Here is a 23715-nt window from a genome sequence, read left to right on the forward strand (position 1 = left end):
TTGTGACTGAGACGCGGGGTTTTTTGCTTGTCTCCCTGTAACTAAACTCCCGGTTCAGAGCGCTCCTTCTCTCCTGTGTTGTCAATCCCAGAGTGAGAAAGAGATGGACACACTGAGTGACCGCGAGGAAGGCTTGTGCTTCATCTGCATGTCTCCGCTCTGTCTTTAGTTCTCTCTCAGCAGTCAGTTTTGTCCACTAATCGCCTCTCCTCTTTCTCACTCATCCTGCTGACAGTTGCTGCTTTCTCCATCAGTGCACCTTTCAGGGTAGATGTTTTCTCAAGTCAAGCCTACCTCTGTATTTGCCCATTCCCTCCTCTGCGCCCTTGCTCGCTCTCTAGTTTGCCCTTGCTCTGTGCTTTTTTTTTTTTGTGCACAGTTTCCAAGTTTGTCCGTTCCCAGCTGCTACCGCTAATACAACCAGACCCGTGTGTTATTCAAGCCCTGCGGCGAGCGCTCACACACACACACACACACACACACACACACACCCTCCCTCAATCACCCAACAAAGTCCTTACCATAGCAGTATGCCTCATCATTGTACCTGCAGTGTGCGAACGTAAATCTGTGTGTGTGTGCGGCTGTCTCCATGAATTAGTTTTCACTTTACACCATGTCAGGGAGAAATAATGCGGAATGCACTCTCAGCAGATAACTGGTGAGGAAAAAATGCTGTTTCCCGTTCGTTTGCACACACTCCTCTCACGCACCTCTAGACGATCGTGGACACACTCACACTCGTGAGGTGTTTTTTTTTTTGCAATTAATTAGCGAAAATTAAAATTTAGGGATATGTCATTACTCTTACCAGGCATTACCTTCTTTATCTTCCTGTCCACCCTCTTTTTTGTCCTCTGTGGTCGTATCGAATGTCTGGTTTATTCGGGTCCCACCTTTGCCGTGTGAATTTTTCTTTATTAATCTTATATTTATTTGTTTTTGTCGTCTGTTAGGCAACTTGTCAAGGGTCAGTTTCTGAAGCTGATGAATCTGAAGCAGGGAAAATGGACATCTGTACTAATCCGGCATGTTTCTGTAGTTTCTAGCCTTTGTGGTTGTTATCTACTAATTAAGGTGGTCATCTTACCGTCTACTGTTGAAATGAGTGAAAGAGATTCGTAACTGCAGTCAGAAAAAGTGAGTATTCAACATATCCATGCGCTGCAGAAAAATATAGACTGGTTGATCTCATAAACGTGTCGCCACTGTTGTTGCTTTTACAGCTGAAGTGCATACATGATTACCCAGCATCCTTCAGATAAACAGCGGCTGTGCGAAACTGTCCCCGTCATCACAGAAAAAGAACAATTCAGCAAAGTTCCAGATTATTCCAGTTTAGTGTTTTTATCGTCCACCGCTGACCTTTTAAACTGGACGTCGGCATGTAAGCAGACGTTTTTCTATCCTGACTGTGGCTTTTAGCAAACTGAGAATAAAGTCTGATTCTATTCACGGTATGTTCCTTCAAAACAAATGGTACATTTCTACCGTGTTTGTTAAATTGACTATAATCCATACTTAAATACAGTGCACTTCATGAAAGACAGTCCGATTGTGAAACATGCTGACATTGTGAAGCTGCTAAAACTCTGAAAGGTGGTTTTAGTGGCTAATGGCTCAACGTCTGTCATGTTTGTGCCGCTGCTAATACTTACCTTTGAAACGTGTTTGAGTACAATTATCTGTGAAAGCTCCTTACTGGAGATGTATTCTGCACAATTTCTCACTGAAGCTAAAGCTGCTTTATGCTGAGTTAACAGAAGATTGACGCAACTTTTGGAGCCATTTTCTCAAAATATCACAGAGGAAACAGTTTTTAGTGTGAAGATATTTGTACTGGGAATATACTGTGAGCACGGCTGACTTTTCAATCTTGTTGTATTTCCTGTACTCTCCTCTCTCTGAAACCAGGCTTCTGCTCTTCATACCTCAGTTGTCCCTCTGTGAAATCTCTCAAGACACTGCTGAAATAATTTCTTCCATTTTGCTGTCAGTTGTGGAGTTTCCTCTCTGAAGTGCTTCCCTCCTGACAGTCCGGCTCTGTGTCGGAGTCGGAGTCTGCCTTTCATGTCCTGCTGGTCACCGCTGTCACAGGAAAACAGCAACAAACACCTGGAAGTGTGTTTGATGCAGCGGAGCGTCACACTATTTCATGTTTCTGAGGAGAATTTTTGTTTCTTAAAGTAGAGGAAGCATTCACCCCTCTAACACCCCTCAAATGCTCATTCTGTACATTTTGCATCATTTTCTAAGGCCTCATTTACACATTTCAATTGAAAAGGCATCATTTTTACATTTCTATGTCAGAAAAGTTTTGTGTTTTCACGGCATCGTTTTGATGACGATGAGCGTTTACATTGAAATGCAGGAATGTTGAAAATGATGAAGTTTTTGTAATGAAACCACACATGCACGCAGAGAAGAATACAGGACAAACATCAACATTGGTGATCACTCGGACATTCGTATTATTCCGAAGACTGAACTCTAAAACTACCAAGTCCAGGAGAATACGGACTGCAAGTCATGACGCTCTGGAGGCAAACTTTGTTTTTACTGTTCATCTGCATTTGCATATAAACTATTGACTAAAGTGGTTACAGATTTTGAAATTATGTAATTTATCGTTACAACTTCAAGAAATTCTGCAACCAAAATGTGTTTTAGTATAAAATAACAGTTTCTCCTTCACCTCCCTCCCCAGCTCCATGCTGTCCCCCCTCTATCCGGACCATGGCGGCTCGGCGGTGTGGCCTCAGACTTCGTCCTGCTCCTCCTCGTCTCCGGGCCTCCACCGGCCGCTGCGCTGCCGCCCTCCGCCCATCAGCGGGAGCAGCGTGGGCCCGAACCCCACGTACTACCACACTGTGTACGACGTCCGGGTGGAGCAGTACAGCGAGCTGCCCTTCAGCGGCGTGGGCGGCGGCTACGGGGTCCGCTCCAGCCGCGGCTCCATCTCCCTGGTTGCCAACGGCAGCGATCCCACGGTGCCGCTGATTCGCCGGAGGGGAGGAGTGGTGGATCACCGCGATGTCATTCTGGCTCACCAAGCACACAAGCTGCACAACACTCCGCAGGCCAGGAGGAAGCAATGGGAGTGAGTACACTTCACTTTATAAGATAACTCTGGACTGAATGTCCAAAATCACACTTTGCTTCTGTGTCTGGAAAGTGGGTGACTCCAGATAACACCTTACCCATCAGCCTCGGATAACATAAATGCATTGCAAACTGAAATCCCTCGAATGCCGCGATAGATGACCTGGAGATGCAGCTCATGTTAACAATCACTGCCCGATGATAAATACTTTGGGTTCCAGTAACCAAGATGTTCAAGAAGACCGAGCATGTGTTCGAGCGTTTTCTAGGTACAATGTTTGTGGAGGATCGCTCCGTGCATTACTCAGTAAAATGGAGCACATGATAGATTTAGATTTGAGACCTCAAAGCCCAAAGTTACTGGAGGTATTTCAGGTAAAACAACAGTGGTTTAAACAAAACTTGCAAAGAGCAATTTGTTTCTGTCAGATGTGCGACGTAGTTGACATTTTGCTTAGATTTTTGACCTTTTCTTGGAGGATTTCGTTGGTGAACTTGACCTGTTTTTTTCCTCCCGAAGAGTCTCTGGAGTTTTCCTAAGCTCCATGTCCAGTGTGTTTGTGTGTGTTGAGCTGAATGGAACTGAGAAGCCTCACACGTAGAGGAAGGTGGAACTGTTCTCATCACAGAACTGCATCACAGCTGGGAGACGCTTTTTCAGCCCGACATCGAAGAAACAAATCTCACGTCTGCATTGTAACAATGCTCAATTAGTTTATCTCAACAAACTGCAGCTCTTCTTATCAAATAGCAGGCGTCAACCTGCAGTGCAGGACATCAACGCCATCTGTTGTTAGAGGGCAAAAAGACAACACTCCATCTATTCACAATCCTCAGGATGCTCAAGATTTTTCCCTGGACATTTTCTTTTCTCCTGGCAAACCGCTCAAAACTGGTCCTCAACCCACCAGTTGAGAAACACTTGTCTCGAGGTTAGAGGCTTGGGTTCGATGCCCACTGTCAACAGAATACCACTGTGGCTCTTCGATCAATGCCACTGACTCCAGAGACTCGCTGGGTGCTGCACTGTGGCAGCTCCCTGCTTCTAGTTTTTTTATTAAGCTTTTTTTTGCGAATGAGAGAGAAATATAAGGGAGACACACTGAGAACACGTAAAACGGCCTCACCTGGAATCGATCCTGAAGCCTCGGGCTGTGAGACAATCATGCTCACCACTGCATCCCCGTTACCACATTATATCTCTTGGTTTATTGGCATGCTAATATATTTTAACCGAAACAGAGGACATGCAGTTTTATGTGGTTTTGAAAGCAAGCGGTGACAGATGTTCGGTTCTTTTAATACAAGAGGGTGTTGGAGATTTTCACTATTGTGATCACGAAGTGTGAAATGGTTAATCCCTCTAATGCTGACCTTTGCAGTCGTGGTTTTCACGGTCTTGAGCAGTACCAAAGAAAACGCGTGTCGCTCAGCATCCGTCTTGAGCCACGCTGACTGCGGCTCGTCAGGTTTTTCTTGCAATCAAATTCTCCGGCAGCCGATTTGACTGAGTATCACACCGTCGGGGGAGGGCCGGTAATCAGGGAAATGAAAGTGAACCATGTGGACACGCGGACTCGTCACTCTGGGCTGAAATCGGCTCCGATCGGTCGCTCCGATCGGTAACCTTGGTCGACCCTCAAACCGCCTTCTGGGAAAAGTTGGCTTCAGATGTCCTTGAGGCCGTCGAGTGCCGAGACTTCACGGAGGCAGCGGGTGGTGACAGAAAGACACTTCACACTGCCTTGTTTTTTTTTCTTTTCATTTTGTTGACAGATGAAGAAGCAGACAGCTGCTGACCCAGTTGCGGATCAGACCAGGTGTGTCAGCGAAGCCTGGAGGGGCGAAGCTGATTTTTAGTAGACATGACAGGTTAAAACCCCACTTACCCCGTCACGCAGTAGATCCACGGATGCAGAGATCGCCCACGACCTGGAGGGGCTTTCTTTTCCTTCCCCTTTGACCCTCGTGTGTCTCTGTGCCTCAACCCTATTCCCACAATTTCCTTTCCTCTTTAGAGCCCTTCACGAAGTACAGGAGAGACTGATAACACCCAGACGGCACAAACTTGGAAAAGACCAGTATCTGCTACAGCTTACCATCCGTCCCCTGCTTTTACTCCCGTCTCATCATGATGGAGAGCTTCTGCTGCATCACCTGTCTGCTGCGTTGCTCTCTCTGGCTCCACTGTGAGTTCATTATTATCAGAATGCAGGACGCCATATGTTGCCAAGAAGGATCAAATCAATCAGACGACACTCCGCTGTTGAAAAACAGCATATTACTTCATTGAGGTCAGTTGAAACGTGGTAAGAAGCACGTAGCGAGAAGGGACGGGAGTTTAAGAAGAGAGAAGGAATTTGTGTTGTCAAGTTCTCAAGTTCCAACTTGAGAGCAGTTTTCAGAATGTTACGTTTTCAGTGGCTCTGAGCACCGTTGTCGTGTAACAGGACATCTAAAATGCAACAAAACTTTTCCAATTTTACGAAAAAGCCTTGTCCTGGAAACGGGGCCTTAGTGAGGTGATTGGTCAAAATTGTGTAGAAAATTCTAGTTGTAAAAGATTAACTTTACTGACTGATTGGATAAGAACTGTGTAAAGCACTGAGAAATGCCACATGCGATGAAGCTTGGGGTTCTGAAGCTTTGTAGCTTGTTCAAATAATTCTTAAAGTCAAATTGTGGTTCTCAGTTTTAGTGAATTTACACCTCTGTGATAAAAAACTGAACATGAATGACTCACAGTTCCACAAACTTTGACTGCTGAAGGAGATGTGTTGACGCTCTTTTTTGGTTCGACCAGACCACAGGTGATAGGTTGTTGGAATGCAGAAAACAATCAGCATTTGTTTTTCCTGACAAGAAAACCTTTCAGACACTGAACTGTTGTGAAGAACCACTGAAAAATAACATGAAGCCACTAGTCCGTGATCTCACTCAGGATATTGTTTCTTTCTTTATTTGGTTCATATATCAGGCCCAATTTTAGGGTATTTAAGTTCTTTTTTCTCTTCCCATACATGTGTAAGTCTCTCCTCGTTCTGATTTCACTGTAAAGGATAGCACAGCCATGTCAGAGAGTCCCGGCAGCTGTATTGGGCCACTGCAGGACCTTGAGATTAAAGCTAACATCAGCATTTTAACAGGCTCTGTAGGGAGAAAAGAATCAAAGGGGATCATGAAAGACGTTCGACTTATTGCTCCTTCGCATCCTGAAAAGAGGACAAAGCTTTACCTGGGAGTTTCACATCATCTTGGTCATTTAAGTAAGAATAAATCTCTTGATTGATCCACGCTTTTATGTGACTTCTGTGTTTCCTGAAACAGAGGTTATGTGAGCAAACGCTCGGTAGAAGCCTCAATAAACCCGACGTTTATGCAGGAGCGTTGTGAAATTTATTTCACTTGAAAATGTTGTGTAAACAGGGCTTAAATCTGTGTCTGTGGAGGAAACTGAGTCAACTGGAGAAAACTGAGGGACTTTATGCTCATGAGGAAACACTCCTCACTTTTACACCTTTAATCGCCTCACAGCTTCATTTTGTTTAGAAATATTTAAAGATTTCTTCTCATAGCTGTAGCTGATGGCAGCGTACATTTTTTTTATATTTATTTATTTATAAATATATATTTATAGTGTATTTGTTTTTGAATACTGAGCATTACAGTAATTTCAGCTCTTTTGTTTCATAGATTCTTGCAAACATCCAGCAGCGTCACGTTTCATACAACTCGGGGGAAAAAGCAGAGAAACATTAGTACTTTGTCCATTAACAGCCAGATCAGTGTTTTGAGCTGTTGTCCTTTCTTCCAGGAAATCAAGCCAAGCCACGCATGTTTCTCAGGAGCTTTGACCTTGAGTGTTGGGAACCCCGGTTTGAATCCAGTGTAAAAACTCTGCCTTTTTGATGCTCATGCCGATCAATAGATTATCGACATGACTTTAGATGTATCCAAATGATTTAAACGCGACACATCCGTCGTCTAGTTTTTGTAGTGGAGAGAGAGAAGTCACCATTCTTTTTACTTCCAGACCATTTTCCTCCCCAAAGCCTTGAAAGTCCACCCAGACCGATTCCCTGACAGGCTCTCCACTGTCACCAGCACTCAGTTACTGTAGATGACTTTTTAGACTGTGACATTGCTTGAGGTCACAGTAAACTGAGAACGGCTGTGGTCTGGAAAAAAAAAACAAAAAAAGAACACACAAGGCTAAAATAGGCCGAGACGGGGTCGGAGGGAAGAGTTAACTGCTGCAGGTACTGACTGAAACGATGTGAGAGATTTTGCTGTTTTCAGTGACAGTTAATGGGTCAAAATCATGAAGACAGTTCATTTAGAAATGTCTGAATGAACTACAGTTCCTGATGAACAATGATTTAGAAAGTAATTTGCTTCAGGCCCAGTTTCACAAGGATTTTAAATAAAAACATAAAAAGAAAGAAAGATTTGGGATGTTTTGAATGTCTGGTTACACGACAGCCATGCTGGAGTCACTGAAAACTTTTTGTAAGTGACTGCGGAGGTGGGACGTCTGCAAAACGCTCTGACTTCATCGGCAACGTTTTGAAAACGATGTCCGTTTACATGGAAACGACAGAAACGCTGAAGACGATGTTGCTAGCTTGGAACGCCCGAGTGGGTGCTTCTTTTTATTTTTGTAATGAAGTCATGCACAAATGACCCACAGATTAAGATCGCTGCATTTAAACCATTTAAATAGATACTGAAGTATTTTTGTGAATGTATTTAGGTTTATTTATTTAACTGTAACAGACGTTTAGAGATCATGCGCCAAAGCAGCAGACCATGAGTTGGCGAGTTCCCGTCTTAATTTTTGGAAGTTTCTCTGTCCACTTCTTTCCTTCCCTCTCTGGGGTTTGACTGATTCCTCCTCTCTTCCTCAGTAGCGACCATTTGCAGTGTCCTCACGCCGAAGCTTTCAGCTCTGTGCCAGAAACCGGCCGCCTCCACGTCGGGAACACACACTCGCCGGCCGGGCTGCACAGCAGTGGCCTCTGGGCCACGAGTACTCGGCGTAAGATTTTATCAGTCACGTGACGCCTTCCTGTAATTCACTCATTGGCAGTTTATCATCCTCACACTCCCGTACAGTGTGTGATCCACAGGGCTGAAGGGAAGAGGTGTACCTCAGCACAATCACTCATGTTCCGGTGTCCTTACTGGACGACTTTCCTTTGGAAGAACACCAGCTCTTTCTTATTCTTTATGTGTCTTGTAACTTTCCTCAACAGCACGCCGGTTTTCTATAATCCCTTTTTTTTTTATTGAAGATAAAAGCAACGAATAAGGGAATGTTTCCCCACCGTCTGCAATTTTTCAAAAGCTTTTACAGGAACTAATCATTCAGAATTCTTTCTTTTTTCAAACTACAATATGAGGGTCCTTCAGTATGTTAAATAGTCATTACCCTCAATATCCACTCTGCATGGATGTCATCCTTTAAAGAGGTAAGAAACCTCAGTTTATCTTGGGATTATTAAACATAGTTACATATTGTTTAACTTAGAGAAGGTTTGAGCTAATATTCTAGACTGGTATCGGGTTTGATATGGGTCCGACACTCTCCATAAGCCCAAACTAGCTAAACTAGCTCAGCCCAGCTTCACTTTGAACTACATGCTGCGTGTTTACGGCATGTAATCAGAGCACAGACAGAAACCCGCACTGCCGGTCATGTTAGCTGGAATGATTTAACCGTCAAACAGGAGGGACGTAAAACAGCCGACTGCAACGTTTAACCGGACATTTCAACACCACCAAGACACGCTGTCAGCTGCCAGACTGGTGTTTTGGATTAACTGGTTTTCCTGTTAACTGGTGACCGACTTAGCATCCGTCATAGCTGCTCGTCCTACAGATCGGTATCGATTCAATTCACGATTCAGTTTGATTTTTAATTTAGTTCACTTTTTTTCTTCAGCCACATTTTACATGGAAGACATTCTCAGTAAACTGAATCTGTGAATCACTGAAACGAACTCAAACTTGGTGCCTTATGATTATGAATCATGACATAAAGAATTCAGCCCATAGCAGTTACTTCAGTCGTATCAGTTTTTAACCCAGAATGGGTGACATGGCAGAAATGCTGAAAACAATGTAGTTAGCTTCTAACGCCACTAGTGGGTGCTGTTGGTTGTTTTAGTAATGAAACCACACACACACTACAACAGAACAATACACTAAAAACTCTGACAACGGGAGGACACGGACATTTGTATGGACAGAAGATGAAGTTGGATTGTTATTACGGCCAGTTGGACGTGCAGAACAACAGTTTACTACAAATGTGTGTGTGGTTTCATTACAAAAACAAACGACAGCACCCACTAGTGGGTCTACATGAGGTGTACATGGGTTTGTGTTCACTAAATATACATATTGAAATTCTGCTTTGTATTTCATACATATAGAATTATTAACAAATTTGTGTTTTTGCAGCTTCTCTCCATTTTCCTGAAAAGACCAAACATTTGTGTCTTGATTGTGCTTGAAAGCGGTGGAGATTGCATGTTGTGCGTCATTCTACAAAGAGACCAACGGTTTGAAAACGTTTCGGTTTGAAGGGTTCGTTCAAGCCTCAGACCTTCCATCTTTCAGACACTGCTGTTTGTGTGAGTGGCAGTAGCTGGTGGCAGTGGGGGAAAAGGAAAGGTAAAACGTCTGTGTCTCTGCCCCCCCCGCCCCCCGCCGCCCCCCCGGTGGCTGTCTCTCTGTTGTGTTGTATTAGTGCCAGCATCAGTCAGTTAGCTGCGCTGGCTTGGCGACGCCACTCTGCTGCCAGCTGCACTTTCTGCCCGCAGAGTGCACATCATTCATTTTAATATTTGCCACCTCTCCTCCCTCTCCCCGTCCACCTTTCCTCTTCTCATTCACTCCACAGTACCTTTCTGATCCACCCATTCCTCCATTTCGTAAACCTATCCATCACCTGACCGCTCATTTCGCCGCTTCCATCCTTCCTTCCCTCTTTTGTCCTTCCTTCACCGTCTCCACCATTTGTTCGTACATGTCACTACTTTTCATTATTTGTCTATTTTTTTTTTCTGTTTTCTCTCCTAATATGAAACGGACAATCGTCAATTAGTTCATCCATCCAAATATGATCTGAGTGGAACCAGAATGTAGCAGTGCATTCGCACTACGGCCAAAGTAAAGAGTTTTTCTGCACGAGTCGATGGACAATAGCAACACTGTTTACCTCCAGAGTGTCGTGACTCCCAGTCCATATTCTCCAGGGACTTGGTAGTTTGGTCATTTAGATTTTAGATTCAGATCCAAAATACTGTCTGAAGCACTTGAAAAGCAAGGGAATATAAGTACAGAAGAAGGTTTGATGTGAGATCCAGCTGCTCATACAGAAAGTACGTGCTGTGACCACTGGTAACGGAACCTGAACGTCCATTCCAGGATGAATGGATGATTATATTCATGCCTTTCGTCTGGGGAGCTGCAGTCCAGAGATGAGGCTCGTATCAACATCTGTATTTAACAGGTAAAAAGCTTTTTCTGAACCTCATCAGGTTAATTTGCTCCAACTGAACAAAACACGTCACAGCAAACGTGACTGATGGAACTGTGATGATGGGCCGCCGGCTCCTCTCGTGCTGTTCAGGTGTCATGTTGGTCCCGGAGGGGTTTTGTATTGCTTCTAGCCCCCTGGGAAACAGGCACGTCTGATGTATTTCCACTGAGACTCCCTGTGGAAATGGAGGAGTTGTGCAGGTGACGTCTCAAACCCGAATCCAGCCATCGTCCATAAAATCTCCCGACCTGCTCCAAGCTGTCTGCCTCAGAGAGCCAGTTCGCTGTGTTAGGTTTTTAAAAATGCAGGACATAGCATCCTGCTGCGGAGAATGATAACATGCTTTCCTACTTGAAAGGCTTCGTTGCAAAGCTCACAGTCACGGAGACACACCTGAGTGACTCTTCTCCTGGAAATCATCTCGTGCTGATCGAGACGATCACCTCCTCCTCAATCTGCATCCCCTTCTTCCAGTAACACCTGAATCCTGTGTGATTCACTCCTTCCGGGCTTTTGTTCTGCTTCGATCTGTCTGCCCACCGGCACACACCTCACACCCCGCTGGCAGTCTGAGTAGATCAAAGCTCCGATAGTTCAATACTGACGACCACCCTGACTGACAGCCAGGCTCTCAAACTCCACACATCTGTAACCGACTCGCTCTGATGTTCTCTAACTTCAGTCTTTCCCTGTCCTGACCAACCAACACGTCCTACCCTGCATGTGTTTTATAATACCCCCCCCCCCCACACACACACACACACACACACACACACACACACACGCGCACGCACTCTCACTCAACTCTGATGGAGAAGTGCTGCCCTCTTGTGTTCATGCCAGTGAAGTGATTTTCACCCACAATGACGCAAGTTTGATTTTATGTGCTCAAGAGAATAAATCATGGTTCCTTCAGTGTGTGTGTGTGTGTGTGTGTGTGTGTGTGTGTGTGTGTGTGACTGTGTGTACTCGTTCAGCAAGGTGATACAGGACTAACTGCGTCATGGTGACACACACGCTGACGCAGGCAGGCTGTGTGCCCACACACTGGACATGATTCAAGGATCAGACTAACACTCTGAAGGGTTTTGGAGGTTGGGGGGTTGGGGGGTTGGGGGGGGGGGGGGGGTGTTTACTGTCCAGGGTCTCATGTGAGGCTCATCTTGAATTTGTGCAGCATTTCTTCAAAAGGCAGCACAGGAGGGGGTTTTTGTCTTTCTGATTTGGAGCATTGTTCTTCCTTCGTCAGTCTTCCTCTGAGTATTATTCACCTTGTTCACCGTCTGACGGCCAGACTCACTGCTGGCTTTAAGTGATAGTTTTTCCATCCCTCTTAATACTTCTCTCTCTTGAACATGTTTTTATGAAACATTTCTAAAGTTAAAGTGCTGATTCTGCAGAACTGGGATCAGTACTTGAGCTGGGTTCTTCTCTATTTCCACACATCCAGAAACATCAAGGGAAGCCCCGTCCCTCTACTGCCAAAGTGTTTTTCTTGACTTGGTTTTCACTCCTTAAATTCTTGGCCTTCTGTCGGTCTTGGGGTATTTTAGTCATGATCTTGACTTTGTCTCTACATTGTTACCTCTTGTCTATCATCTCAACATCCCTAAAAAATTTCCAGAACATGTACTCATGCCTCTTTGATGCTAAAAGTCGATTTCTGCACCAACCTATAACTTAATACTAACCCATAATCTAATAATTTTGGTTTGTATTACATTATTGGTTATTTAATACATTATTGACATTGTATTAAAAGTCCTTTGAACCGCATGTAATATTTTGATAACTCATAAATACCACTACATTCATCACAACCTGGGTTTTGTTTTGTATTTTTTGTGCATCTTACCTGTCAAAAATATGCACAGCATATTCATAATATTCACAAACTGATTATTTCTTTACCATTGTATTACTGAACCAATATTTTGTGATTGATTACATGTCTTTTCAACATGATGTGGATTATGGAGAAATGGGGAGACTGTCTTTTGTGAATTTATTTTTCAATATTCAAGAAGAGAAGGATTAACTCAAATGGATGAAAGAGTGTGTGTTATAACTGCAGCTGTGGCTTCCTTCCAAAAGGCTCAGTGTGTGTTTGATGGTGTATTTTATGATTTTACTGATCATCTCTTAAGCTCAACGGGCTTTGTGCTGACTGCACATTTCAGAAGTGTCGACCAGATTCGATCCTGCTGCACAGTTAGATCCTCAGGTGAACTCATCAGGTTGGTCCAAAGTCTAAAAAATCAAATAGAAAAAAGAAGAAAAAGACAAACTTTTCATGTTGAAAGAGCTGGAATCATTTTCCAATAATTACAGTTTCTATAAATATCTTCACCACTGTGATTTTAACTCTTTATTTGACCACGTTTGACAGTATTTTTGCAACAGACTGAGTAGATTTAGACAATAAATTTTTAAAGTAGTCAAATAATAAGGAAGTAATAAGGAGTAAGTAATAAGGAGTATGGGAGTAAGCTATGTCTTAAACAACGACATGGGGATTGCTTGTATAGGATTTCTGGAATTTATAAATATGTGACGATGTGCGGCGCTGTTAGTTTGTGCTTCTTATGTGGCAACAGGATTAAGTAATTTTTACGTCAGTGGAAAATCGCTCCCAGTTAAGATTTTCTCTCAAAAAACTGTTATTTTTGACAGTTTTGCTCCTTTTAACAACTTTGAAGGTTTCAGAAATGGTGCATAGATTTGTTCAGTTGACCTGACTCTAAAAACTAAAGTGTTCTTTTTTTAAGTTAACTACTTTAGCACTTTAGCTACCTTTTTTTTTTTTTTTTTTTTTTTTTTTGGCAGGAATGTTCTGGACTTAATTCCAAGTGTTAATTCGGGCCTTGTCCAAAAGTCATGCAGTACTCTACGAGACCACTAGGTGCCAGTAGACTCAAATTTATACTTTTAGGATTTCCTCTGTGTCAGGACTCAGGCTGAAGTTTCCATGTCTGATGAAATCTACCTAAAGTCCAGCAACTGGTTCGATCCTGACGGTGGCAGATTTTCTTTCTTTCTTTCCCCATAAAATATTTTTATTTAAAATTTCATCCAGCTGCAGATTATATGATATAAAGCACAATCAAACCATTAAGAAGCTATAACATTCACATTTTATTACATTTTTTCTTCTATAAGGAGGCCAACAGGAATTCACAACATGGCAAAAGCAGATTAGAGCAAAACCACTTGGACAGCATTACATTGATATTTGAAGCGCTGTCCATGGTGCTGAAGAAGCGCATACACTGACTAGAGTATATAGCTGGAGTGACTCCAGGTTCAACTGGTGTAGTGGTGTTCTTTACACCGTTATCAGCCCCAGGAACATATGTTTTTTTTTTTTTTTTTTTTTTTGGAAGCATTACTTTGTGAAAAAATCGGATATTCTCGTCCGTCTTGCTGTCTGTTCAAATGAGAAGAAGCAGCTTCCTGGTGAGGGAGTAGTATCCTGATATATTTTTTAAAAAATGAAAAATTTAAAGATATCTTTCTTTCCACACACCCCCACAACTCTGTTCCATCTCCTTCTACACGTGCTTTTTATGTGTTTATATAGTTTTTTTTTGTTTTGTTTTGTTTTGAGAGACTGAATGGAGATACTTCAAAAGGATTTAAAACTGTTCATCTCATATTTGAAACCAGATTGATTCAGTACATATCAGCAGTTAATGGCTGAGGGTGCAATGGGGAGGGTGTTCACGTTTTGCACGTGGTGGTTTGTACAGAATACATCTGCAGTATCTGCAGTTACCTGCAAGTCCTCATGTGACCACAGAGTGTCAGCAGAGGGCTACACTCAGGAGGGAGTCCAAAGAGACACGCACACACACACACACACACACACACACACACACACACACACACACACACACACACACACACACACAGAGTACAACTTCCACACATCTGCGTTATAATGACTCTGGAATAATCATGGGAAAGAGGTGCGAAGTCTTCTCATTTTCAACAAATACCATGTTTTCTGTGGGTGTTTTCAGGGCGCTAAATACATCCAAAACCCTTTTTCTTGTTTTCAAAGTTTTTTTTTTCTCCTCTAAATGAGCTGAATCATCAATCGGACTCGGCTGAATACAGCGGGAACATTTCAGATGTAAATGTAGAGGAGATGTAAGGCGTGTAAATGTGCAGCCGTGGCTGTGGAGCTTTTCTGTAAGAGGAGAAAAAAAGAAAAGAAAAAAGAAAGAATGGAAGCTCAGCAATTTCCTCTCCTGGATAAATAGAGGGTTTAGAAATCATTGATTCGTCCTTTATTTTAATGAGCAGAAATCCGCCGAGAGCGTATTTGTTTTCTCAGAGGAGCGAAGTCCGCACAAGGCAGCAGTTTAAACAACTATCTCTCTCTCTCTCTCACACACACACACACACACACACACACACACACACACACACACACACACACACACACACCAAGCATGTGACGCACAATCAGAAAGACTTAGTCACTGCGTTTGGATTCATCCTTTTAGTTCCTCCATAAAAGTTTCTGGCCTTCATTTAACATTTTTTTTTTTAGCCCACCAAGCAAATTCCTGCCTCCACTTCCTGTTCTGTTGCAGAGTGGGAGCTGTAAATCAAAAGGTGGGCTCAGATGTGGAGGCTTTGGGTTGTAGCCCAGCGGGAGTTTGTTCTTTTTAGGAGGGATTATTTGGCCACTTCATCCACACCACTTCCATTAGACCCCGTTCACATTTTGGCTTGTGCGAGCCACGCTGCATTTTCAGCACTTTTTTTTTTTTTTAAATGTCCACTGTGCTGGGAAGTCTTAGGACGATGGCACAACACAGAGATTCACGAAAACGGCTTTTCTTCCTTTTATCCGCTGCAGCGAAAAGACGTTTTTCTTGACGTTGAAGGAAAATCTCTCCAGGAGTCTGAAGTGATTGTTGCAGTGGTCTGATCTGCTTGGTTCTGTTGTGTCAGCCTGGACTGACGACAGCGGCGGCGGCCAACACAGTCAGCCTATCAATTAGCTAATAGTCTTAGTCACAGCGATCTTCCGGTGATGACACAGCAGAGAAGGTCTCGGACGATGGTGCGCTGAGGGTTGGAGATTTGGATGGCGTCTTCTCTTCTTCGTCTTTTTTTTTCCCTGCAGTTAAGCTGAGTGTGGGCAGAAATGTCCATTTAAATGTTGAAATTCAAGCTGGATTCTCACATCATAGCTATGAAAAAAACGCCCAAAAGTCTTCATGTCACAGATATGAATTGATGCCATATTGGTAGAAACTACAATGATGATCCTGTAAGATGCTGTGAGCATTGTTCCAACTTGGTTTGATAGTTTTGGGTTCTTCGATGTCCGTACTGCCAACTGGACAGAGCATGGACGAAGACGGATCGACATGAAGTAGGTCTGGCTTTGATGTTCTCAAAGTGACTGAATCAAGTCAACTGAGGTTTCATCTCTTGTCCAAATGGTGTCATCAGTTCTTGCTGGATGGTCTTTCTGTCTTCCAAGACCCAAAACCAAGTCCAGTTTGATTCAGCTGTGACGCTTTCTGACGAGACAAGTATGCATTGACGTTATAAAGTTCTGTTTCTCGAATGATTCCTACACCGCCGTTCCTCTGTGTCAACGCAGTGAGACATATTTTGTAATAATCTGCTGCATTTTGTGATAAATCTCCTGAACAAAATAATATGTATGCTCACCTTTTGCAACAGACTGCAAATGGTGGTTTAATTTGTGGTAGTTCCTTTGAAAACCATAAGAAAACAAATAAAATGTGACGTTGTTTCATTATTTAACAGAGAAAAAGAATGTCTTCTTAAACAGCTCTGCTGTACACACACACACACACACACACACACACACACACACACACACACACACACGCAATACACGAACAGGATTGTGCAAATTGTAAATTATGTACAACAAAATATAAATATGGGGAAATTGAATTCTCTGATATCCTTTGTGCGTGTTGAGGCAGGAACATGTACCATAGTGAAAAGAATCCTGTAGAAGAACATAACTTTTTGTGAAAACCACTGTAAAATGTTTCAATTAATTTTAAAAAAGAACACGAGAAGAATAGTTTTTAATTTTTGGACACGGACGATGATAAGAAAATGTTGCTTTTTGCGTTTTTGTTTCAGAAAAGTCCCTCTTTTATATGGCACCGTCAAACGCTGAAAAGGATGTAGCTTGCACGGGAAGCCACACGTTGGCGCTGTTGGTTGTTTTTTTAAAAATAAAGCCACTGTGCAGAGGACAGCAGCTGCATGGTCAAAAAGTTCCACCTTGGGAGCCATTTTCAAAAACTTGTCTTTTCTGTGGCTCCAAGCACTCTTGTGGTGTAAATGGATCCCAAAACGGAACAAAACTTTTCCATTTTCACTTAAAAACATTATTTTATAACCTCAATTATCCAGCAGTCATTCTTCTACGGAATCCAACTGCAAATGTCAAATTCTGCTAATAATATATAATAATTTATCCTGACTGTGATGATTTCCTGAACACTTCAGATTTATCTGCCTTTACACGTCTATAGAATTCAGTTTGTTGACCCAAGACACACTGAAAAAAAGTACAAATCGCTCACAAGAAAACAAGAAAAACCACCAGAACAGCTGGTGCAGCAGTCCTTCAGCAGAAACTCTCCTGAGTGCAAAAAAACTCCCTAAATAAGCTCAGTTTAGACACACTGTCTGCTGCTTTGTTGGGAGTCAGGATTCTTGGGGGAGCCTATTGTCTGGATGTCGTAGGGTCAAAAAGGTCAAATGAGTTGACATGTCAGGCACTGCTTCTCTGATCCCAGATGATCTGCTCTGCCACTCAGCAGATGTACTTCTGTCACAGGGATGGCGGCCAGTCTGAGTGTGACGGTGTGTGGATACTTCACACTCATTTATCTGCCACATTCGTGGCTTTTTCTCACCGAGTCCTGTTCACTGAAGGTGAAGCTGTACTCCAGGTGGCGTTAGCAGGTTGCACTTGTCTCCTGTTTTATAAACTCCTCTGGTTTGCATTGACTCCGGTTGCTTGGTTGACAGTTCATAGGAACCAATGGATCCTAGTGATCCTTATGGTTTGTATGTTTTTCTTCTGCTCTTTCTGAGATGAGGGAGCTTCTCATTTCTGATGACGTTTCTCATCTTTTCATGTCTTGTCCCTACCTCGTCCTCCTCCTTTGAGTCAGTAGCTGCAGATCTCTGCTTGTGCCATTGTTTTGTTGTTGTTTTTGTTGTGCTTGTCTTCTTTACGTGTTGTTTGTGCAGCCAACACCGTTTTGTAATTTGTCCTTCTGTCTTCGTACCATACTTTCACACAGATGTGTCACCCATGCAAGAGAAGCAGACACCGAAGATGATCACTTCTTACTCTCTAATAGAATGAAATGTCAACTGACTGGGAAAACAGAAGAAGATGAAGTTTCTGGGTCTTAACATTAGTATTCTCAGTTCACTTACAGCAGCACTAATCCTTCTGTGTTTTGGATGCAGGTAAAACTGGCACAGAGTGTTTTCACTTGCTGGTAAATCATCATCCTTTGAACCACTTCTTGTAGGTTGTCGTGACCATTTTCTTATAGTAATGAGATAATTACTGTTTACGAAGTCAACCTTCAAGCATCTTTTTAGTGCAACACAGTCACACAACTGATGAGAGGATTAGGCCTCATTAACACAACATTTCGAGTGAAAATGCAAAACTTTCACTGTGCTTTGGGCGTCCATTTACAAGATCAGTTCACTGGAAGCCACTGAAAAAGCAACTTTTTGAAGACAGCTCCCAAGGTGGAACCTTCTGAAATGCTCCATTTCTGTGGAAACGGGTGAAAACTCAACTTATCTGACTGAGCTCCTGCTCATGGGCACCACGGCCGTAGTTGTTCTGCTCTTCCCCAGTGGATTCCGCAACTTTAAATGACGTAGTTCAACTTAAATTGACAAATCACAATTAACTTTAAGACAAGTGGACTGGTTTCAATTTTCAACCGCAGAATGACCATCGTGACGCTTCTATTGAGAACAGCTCATCAAAATGTGACCGTTCAGCTCTTCGATTGTGACAGAAGCAAAACTTACCGCAATGCAACACTGCACCTTCATGGTTATTCAAACCGATGACTCACATTTTTCCCAAATTTCAATTGACTGCTCCCTGTAGAGTAAACCAGGGCGCTTTATGAAGAGAATAATGAATGAGTCAACGAGGGAGTGCTCCGTCCTGATTGGTTCAAGGGTGACCACATCATTTAGATGACATTCTCTCTCTCTCTCTCTCTCTCTCTCTCTCTCTCTCTCTCTCTCTCCCTCTCTCTCTCTCCCCTCTCTCTCTCTCTCTCTCTGTCTCTCTCTCTCTCTGTCACCCCCTCTTTGCAGTTGGCTGGTTGCCAGCCACTTCCGTTTAGTGAGTGCACCGCCTTACCCTTCATGCTTCAGCTTTTTTTTCAATGAAATCTTTACACTAGGGACATTTATAAAGCACACACACACACACACACACACACACACACTCTCACACACACACACACACACACACACACACACACATATATGCAAGCACATCCACTTCATTCATGGTTGATGTGTTGACTTTATAAATGAGTAGCAGCCAACAGCGGCTTTTAAACACATTGAAGCATGACTTTGACGTGAAAATCCACCTGTGTTCCTACAGAAGGTAAATATTGGCTGCATGTTTGCCCACCTGTCCTCTCCGCAAGATCATATTCAGGTGACAAAGTAGAGACTTTAAACGCCGAGCGCAGTCTGAATTGTTTACTGGTCAGTTTGTCTCTCTGGAGGTGTGTTTTTCTGGTTGGTGTCTGAATGTGTGAATATTGAAGAATTGCAAGCCGTTAGAATTAATACAGCTTTGATGGTTTTTGTGAATCACTGTGATTTCGACAGAAGTGGCCCGGAGTGCAGAGGAAGTCCTTTAACACAACTTTTCGACTGAAAACGCATCTTTTTCGCATTTTCATTTGAAGATATGAACTACTACTACTACATCATCCTGTAAACAGGGAAGTGAGCAGATTTCAGGATGTCAGTAGAGGAATCTGGTCTTTCACTTGTGTGAGGTCAAACACAGGTCAGACGATACGCTGCGGAAACCTCACCAAAACAAAAGAGCGAGCAAAACACAAAACTGTTAAGACAGCAAGATGGTAACATTCCGCAATACATTCAGCTGCGTATTCAGTATTTAAACAACACAGAAAAGGCAATGTGGGTAAATTCCCACCTTGCTTCCGATGCTCTCAGTTGTTGCCATTGTGTCCTTAAGCTAGACGTTTTATGAGTGATTCTCATTGAGAAAACAGGCGGTGCTGAGGATGTGAAACAGCAGCTGTCACTCGTCTTCAGGTACTCAGTCACAGCTGCTGAAGAGAAAAAAACACAAGACACTGATGTGAAGTCTGGAGATCGGCACTGCGCCACGAGCGCCTCTACTCTACTTTTGACAAAATTACAAATATCAGCAAACAAGCAACAGCTGTGCTGCACTTTCACACTCCGGGTTTATAGAAAAACCATATTTGGTACATTTTAAGCAACTCTTTGGCTTTTGTGTACCTGAAAATTGACTTAGTTTACAATACAAAAAGCTTTTTGGGCCTAAAACAACCTTGCTTGTTGTTTCACAATTCTTTCATCGGATCTATTCAGGGCTTGTTACCAAACATCAGCATGCCTTCACTGAACTAATCTGTTTCCTTCTTGTTTGGTACTCCTGACTGCGTTTAGCAGAACGCTTTAGTTACACAAAATTCAAATTTCACGAAGTCATATCCCTTCTTTCAAAACCAGATTTCAGTGAGTCCCGTCAGAGATGAAGTGGTGATTCTTTAGAGTTCTTCCTGTCCTGCATAAACAGATCAAATGCTGGTCACATGCATAAGCGTGAGAAACCTGTACCGTGGTGTTCCATGATCTCCCACTGAAAACCCTGGAGTCCTGGAGTCTGTTTGAGCAACATTCTGCGCACAATTTAGTTCTGTCGTGTTTTCTGTTTTAAATATTGAAAACATGAGATCAGTACTTCCTGAATTTGCCTAAGTGGGTAGACAACTCCAGGATCGCCTCTCAAAACTTCATTCCTGCACTGAGCTGCAGCAGGTGTGGTGGGAAGAAAGTGTAAGAAAACACTTAAAAAGGAAAGCAAAATTGAGAAACATTAGATGCAGTGGGAAGGACGAACAGAGGAAAAGATACGTGTGACTGAAGGTAAAGAGAGGGATGTTAAAAATAACGGGGAGTGGATACAGTGAGGAATGGTTTAGGAGGGAAGAAGTTCCAGAGCAGATAAAGTGAATAGAGAGGAAAAATGATGAGGCAGATGGAGCGGAGAGAGAGGAAGTGAAACGACCAGGAGGCATGTGAGGACAGCAAAAGCAACAGAAGCAAGAGGGGAGAGAGCAGCAGTGAGAGGCACAGATTTATCCACTCACTTTATCACTGCCTGCTTTACCTTTGTGTGCAGGATTACTGACTGCACACACACACACACACACACACACACACACACACACACACACACACACACACACACACAATTATGCTCCTGCAGTTACGAGAACACAGTACATTTCACAAAAGACATGAACATGGAGAATGCTGCGCTTCAGACAGATCCATCGTTTTATGATCGAAGGGCCTTTATGGCTCATTTTTAATGCTGCATATTGTATTATATTTAAGGAGTAGTTTTATATATTTTGTTTGTTTTCAGCAAATTTAGCTGTTTTACCCGTTTTACCTTTATAAAGCCTGGAGATTAGACTGTGAAAAATAGTGTAGCCTTCTGTTAGCCCAGAACATGCTAAAAGAATTCTATCACTTGGTAGGCTTGGAAGAAACGTGATCTGTGGTGTCATGGTTCTAAAGTTTTACAACAGACTTATTTAGTAAAAGTAATTCAAAATATTGGGGAAGAAAAACTCATTTAGGATTGATGTTATGTTCATAAAAGAAATGGTCCCAATATTGACCCCTGGGGTACACCTAAAGAGTTTGTTCTGACTCACTGATGATTTAAGGCGTCAAGTAAGAAAGCTGAGACGACCCATTAAAAACAGTTGAATTTGAATAAGTGCTGTAAATAAAAAGAAAGACCTTGTTCCAACTAAATGCAACTCCTTTAAAAAAAAACACCTGCAGTTTGGGAGGTCAGATTTTAACAAATAGTAGCAGCATCTCAAAGCATCTTGAAGCATCTTGAAGACTTTGTCTCTATGTGTCGAAATACGAAATACAAATGATATTTCTTATGCAATAACCACAACTCAAGCATGAATCTGGCCTTATTTGTTCAGGTTTTCTCACATATTTTATGACCACTCTAGAACACATGGATTTATTTTGAGCTCATGACTGTAGAATAGTCAAAAAATGTGACTTTATTATCTAGCAGTTCTATAATTATTTATAGATCATCTATGGTGTAGAAATTACACCTATTAGAAGTATGTATGCTGAATTATATCAACAGGATGTGAATTAAAGGGTTAAATGTGCCTTTGTCGTTCTTTTCCTCTACAACAGAGATTTATAAATACACACTTTTTGTGACCAATGAAGCGACAGCAGTTCAATCAGATGCCTAAAAGTTTGGATTGTAATAACAGTGAAGCAGATTCCAGTCTGCGCTTATAAAGTACACATCAGTTTATTGACAGAGGAAAGAGAAAACAAGCTGTTCCTTGACCCTCCAGCTTGTTCCTTGCCTTCATATCAGCCCTCCTCTTCCTCCTCCTCCTCCTCTCACTATCTCCCACTCCGTCCCCGTTCTCCTCCTTTTCACCTTCCTCCACCTCCTTATCGTTCCCGTTCAATCGCCGCTTGCCCCGCTCCTCTCCTCGCATCCTTTTTGTCATTTCGCTATCTCTGTTCTCTCACTTCCTATCTGACATTATTTCCTGCCTCCTCTTCATCTCCCCTTCCTCCCGGCCTTCTCGTTCACCTTCCGCTCGGTCTCTCTCCTCCTGCTTTTTGGTTTTTTTCGAAGCTTCTCCACTTTTGTTTTATCCTCCTGCGGTCAGCTGTCTCCTCAGTCTTCTCACAGTGTGGCTTCCTTTTCTTTTATCCCTCCTTATCCTCCATTCATCTCCTCCTCTTCATCCATTCTTCTCCTCCTTCCTACAGTTTGCACTGTCTCCCTCTTTGGTATTCTCTACTTTTGACCCTCTTTCTTCTTCCTTGACTCGGCTTTCTGTCAGTCTTTAACCTCAACTTTTCTGTTTAAACAAAAACATTTTAAGTACGTTGTTCTTGCTTTTCTATAATTTTATTCTCCTGCTGCTGTTTGAGTGTTTCTAAAAAGTTCCACCTCGTTGGCCTTTTTCAAAAAGTAGCATTTTCAGTCTTGTGTATGGTTTCTCAGAGACCTGCAACAGGAAGAGAGTTGGTGAACAGACACCCCAGCCCCGGGAACAACAGGACATGAAATCTAAAACCAAGCAGACAGAATCAACATGTGATGTGTATCGACGTCAAGCTCCACAGCGCCTGTTCTCTAAACCAACATGAACATTATACCTGAGCCGTAGTTCAGTGCGTCTTGGTATATCAATATTTAGAATGAAAACCGATCGAGAAGATTTAAACACTAGAACAGCCAGCAGCGAGATCATACAAGATTGAGTTAATGAAAGGGTGAAAGTGACTCCTGTCAAAGCTCAAATTTATAAATACTGTGAAAGACAACTGAGAATTTGTGGTTTATTAAAGCCTAATGTTTACATCTGAAGCCCCGTTTACATGGCAATGTTTTTTTTTTTGGGTGTTGTTTCCATGAAAATGGTGCTTGGAGTCACTGAAATCTGCACCTTTTAAAATTGCTCCATGTCTGTGTGAACAGGGTAAACCTGACTTTTCTGAAATGATAAACCTGCTGATGCGCTCTGCAGTCGTTATAAATATTTCTGCGCTGAAGTTCACCAGTAACACTGCAGGAGTCCGGTTGCTGTTTGTGTTGTTCTGTCTTGACAATTGAACAGTTCATCCAACTAACTATAAAATTACTACACAATCATCTGGATCATGTGCAAACGGAGACACTG

The 23715-nt window shown here is 42.6% G+C and overlaps 1 protein-coding gene across 26 annotated transcripts in view; it reads left to right on the forward strand.

Annotated features, from left to right (window-relative positions):
- The window catches only part of cacna1ab (calcium channel, voltage-dependent, P/Q type, alpha 1A subunit, b), a 189071-nt gene that overhangs the window by 16574 nt on the left and 148782 nt on the right, over nucleotides 1-23715 (forward strand). For all 26 annotated transcript variants that reach the window (XM_030093297.1, XM_030093301.1, XM_030093296.1 and 23 more), the window contains exon 2: nucleotides 2708-3100. In XM_030093297.1, the coding sequence (XP_029949157.1) occupies nucleotides 2712-3100 (389 nt within the window). In that variant the 5' untranslated portion in view covers nucleotides 2708-2711. The remainder of the gene's footprint in view (nucleotides 1-2707; nucleotides 3101-23715) is intronic.

The sequence above is a fragment of the Salarias fasciatus genome, chromosome 6 (assembly GCF_902148845.1).
Source record: "Salarias fasciatus chromosome 6, fSalaFa1.1, whole genome shotgun sequence".
Lineage (NCBI taxonomy): Eukaryota > Metazoa > Chordata > Actinopteri > Blenniiformes > Blenniidae > Salarias > Salarias fasciatus.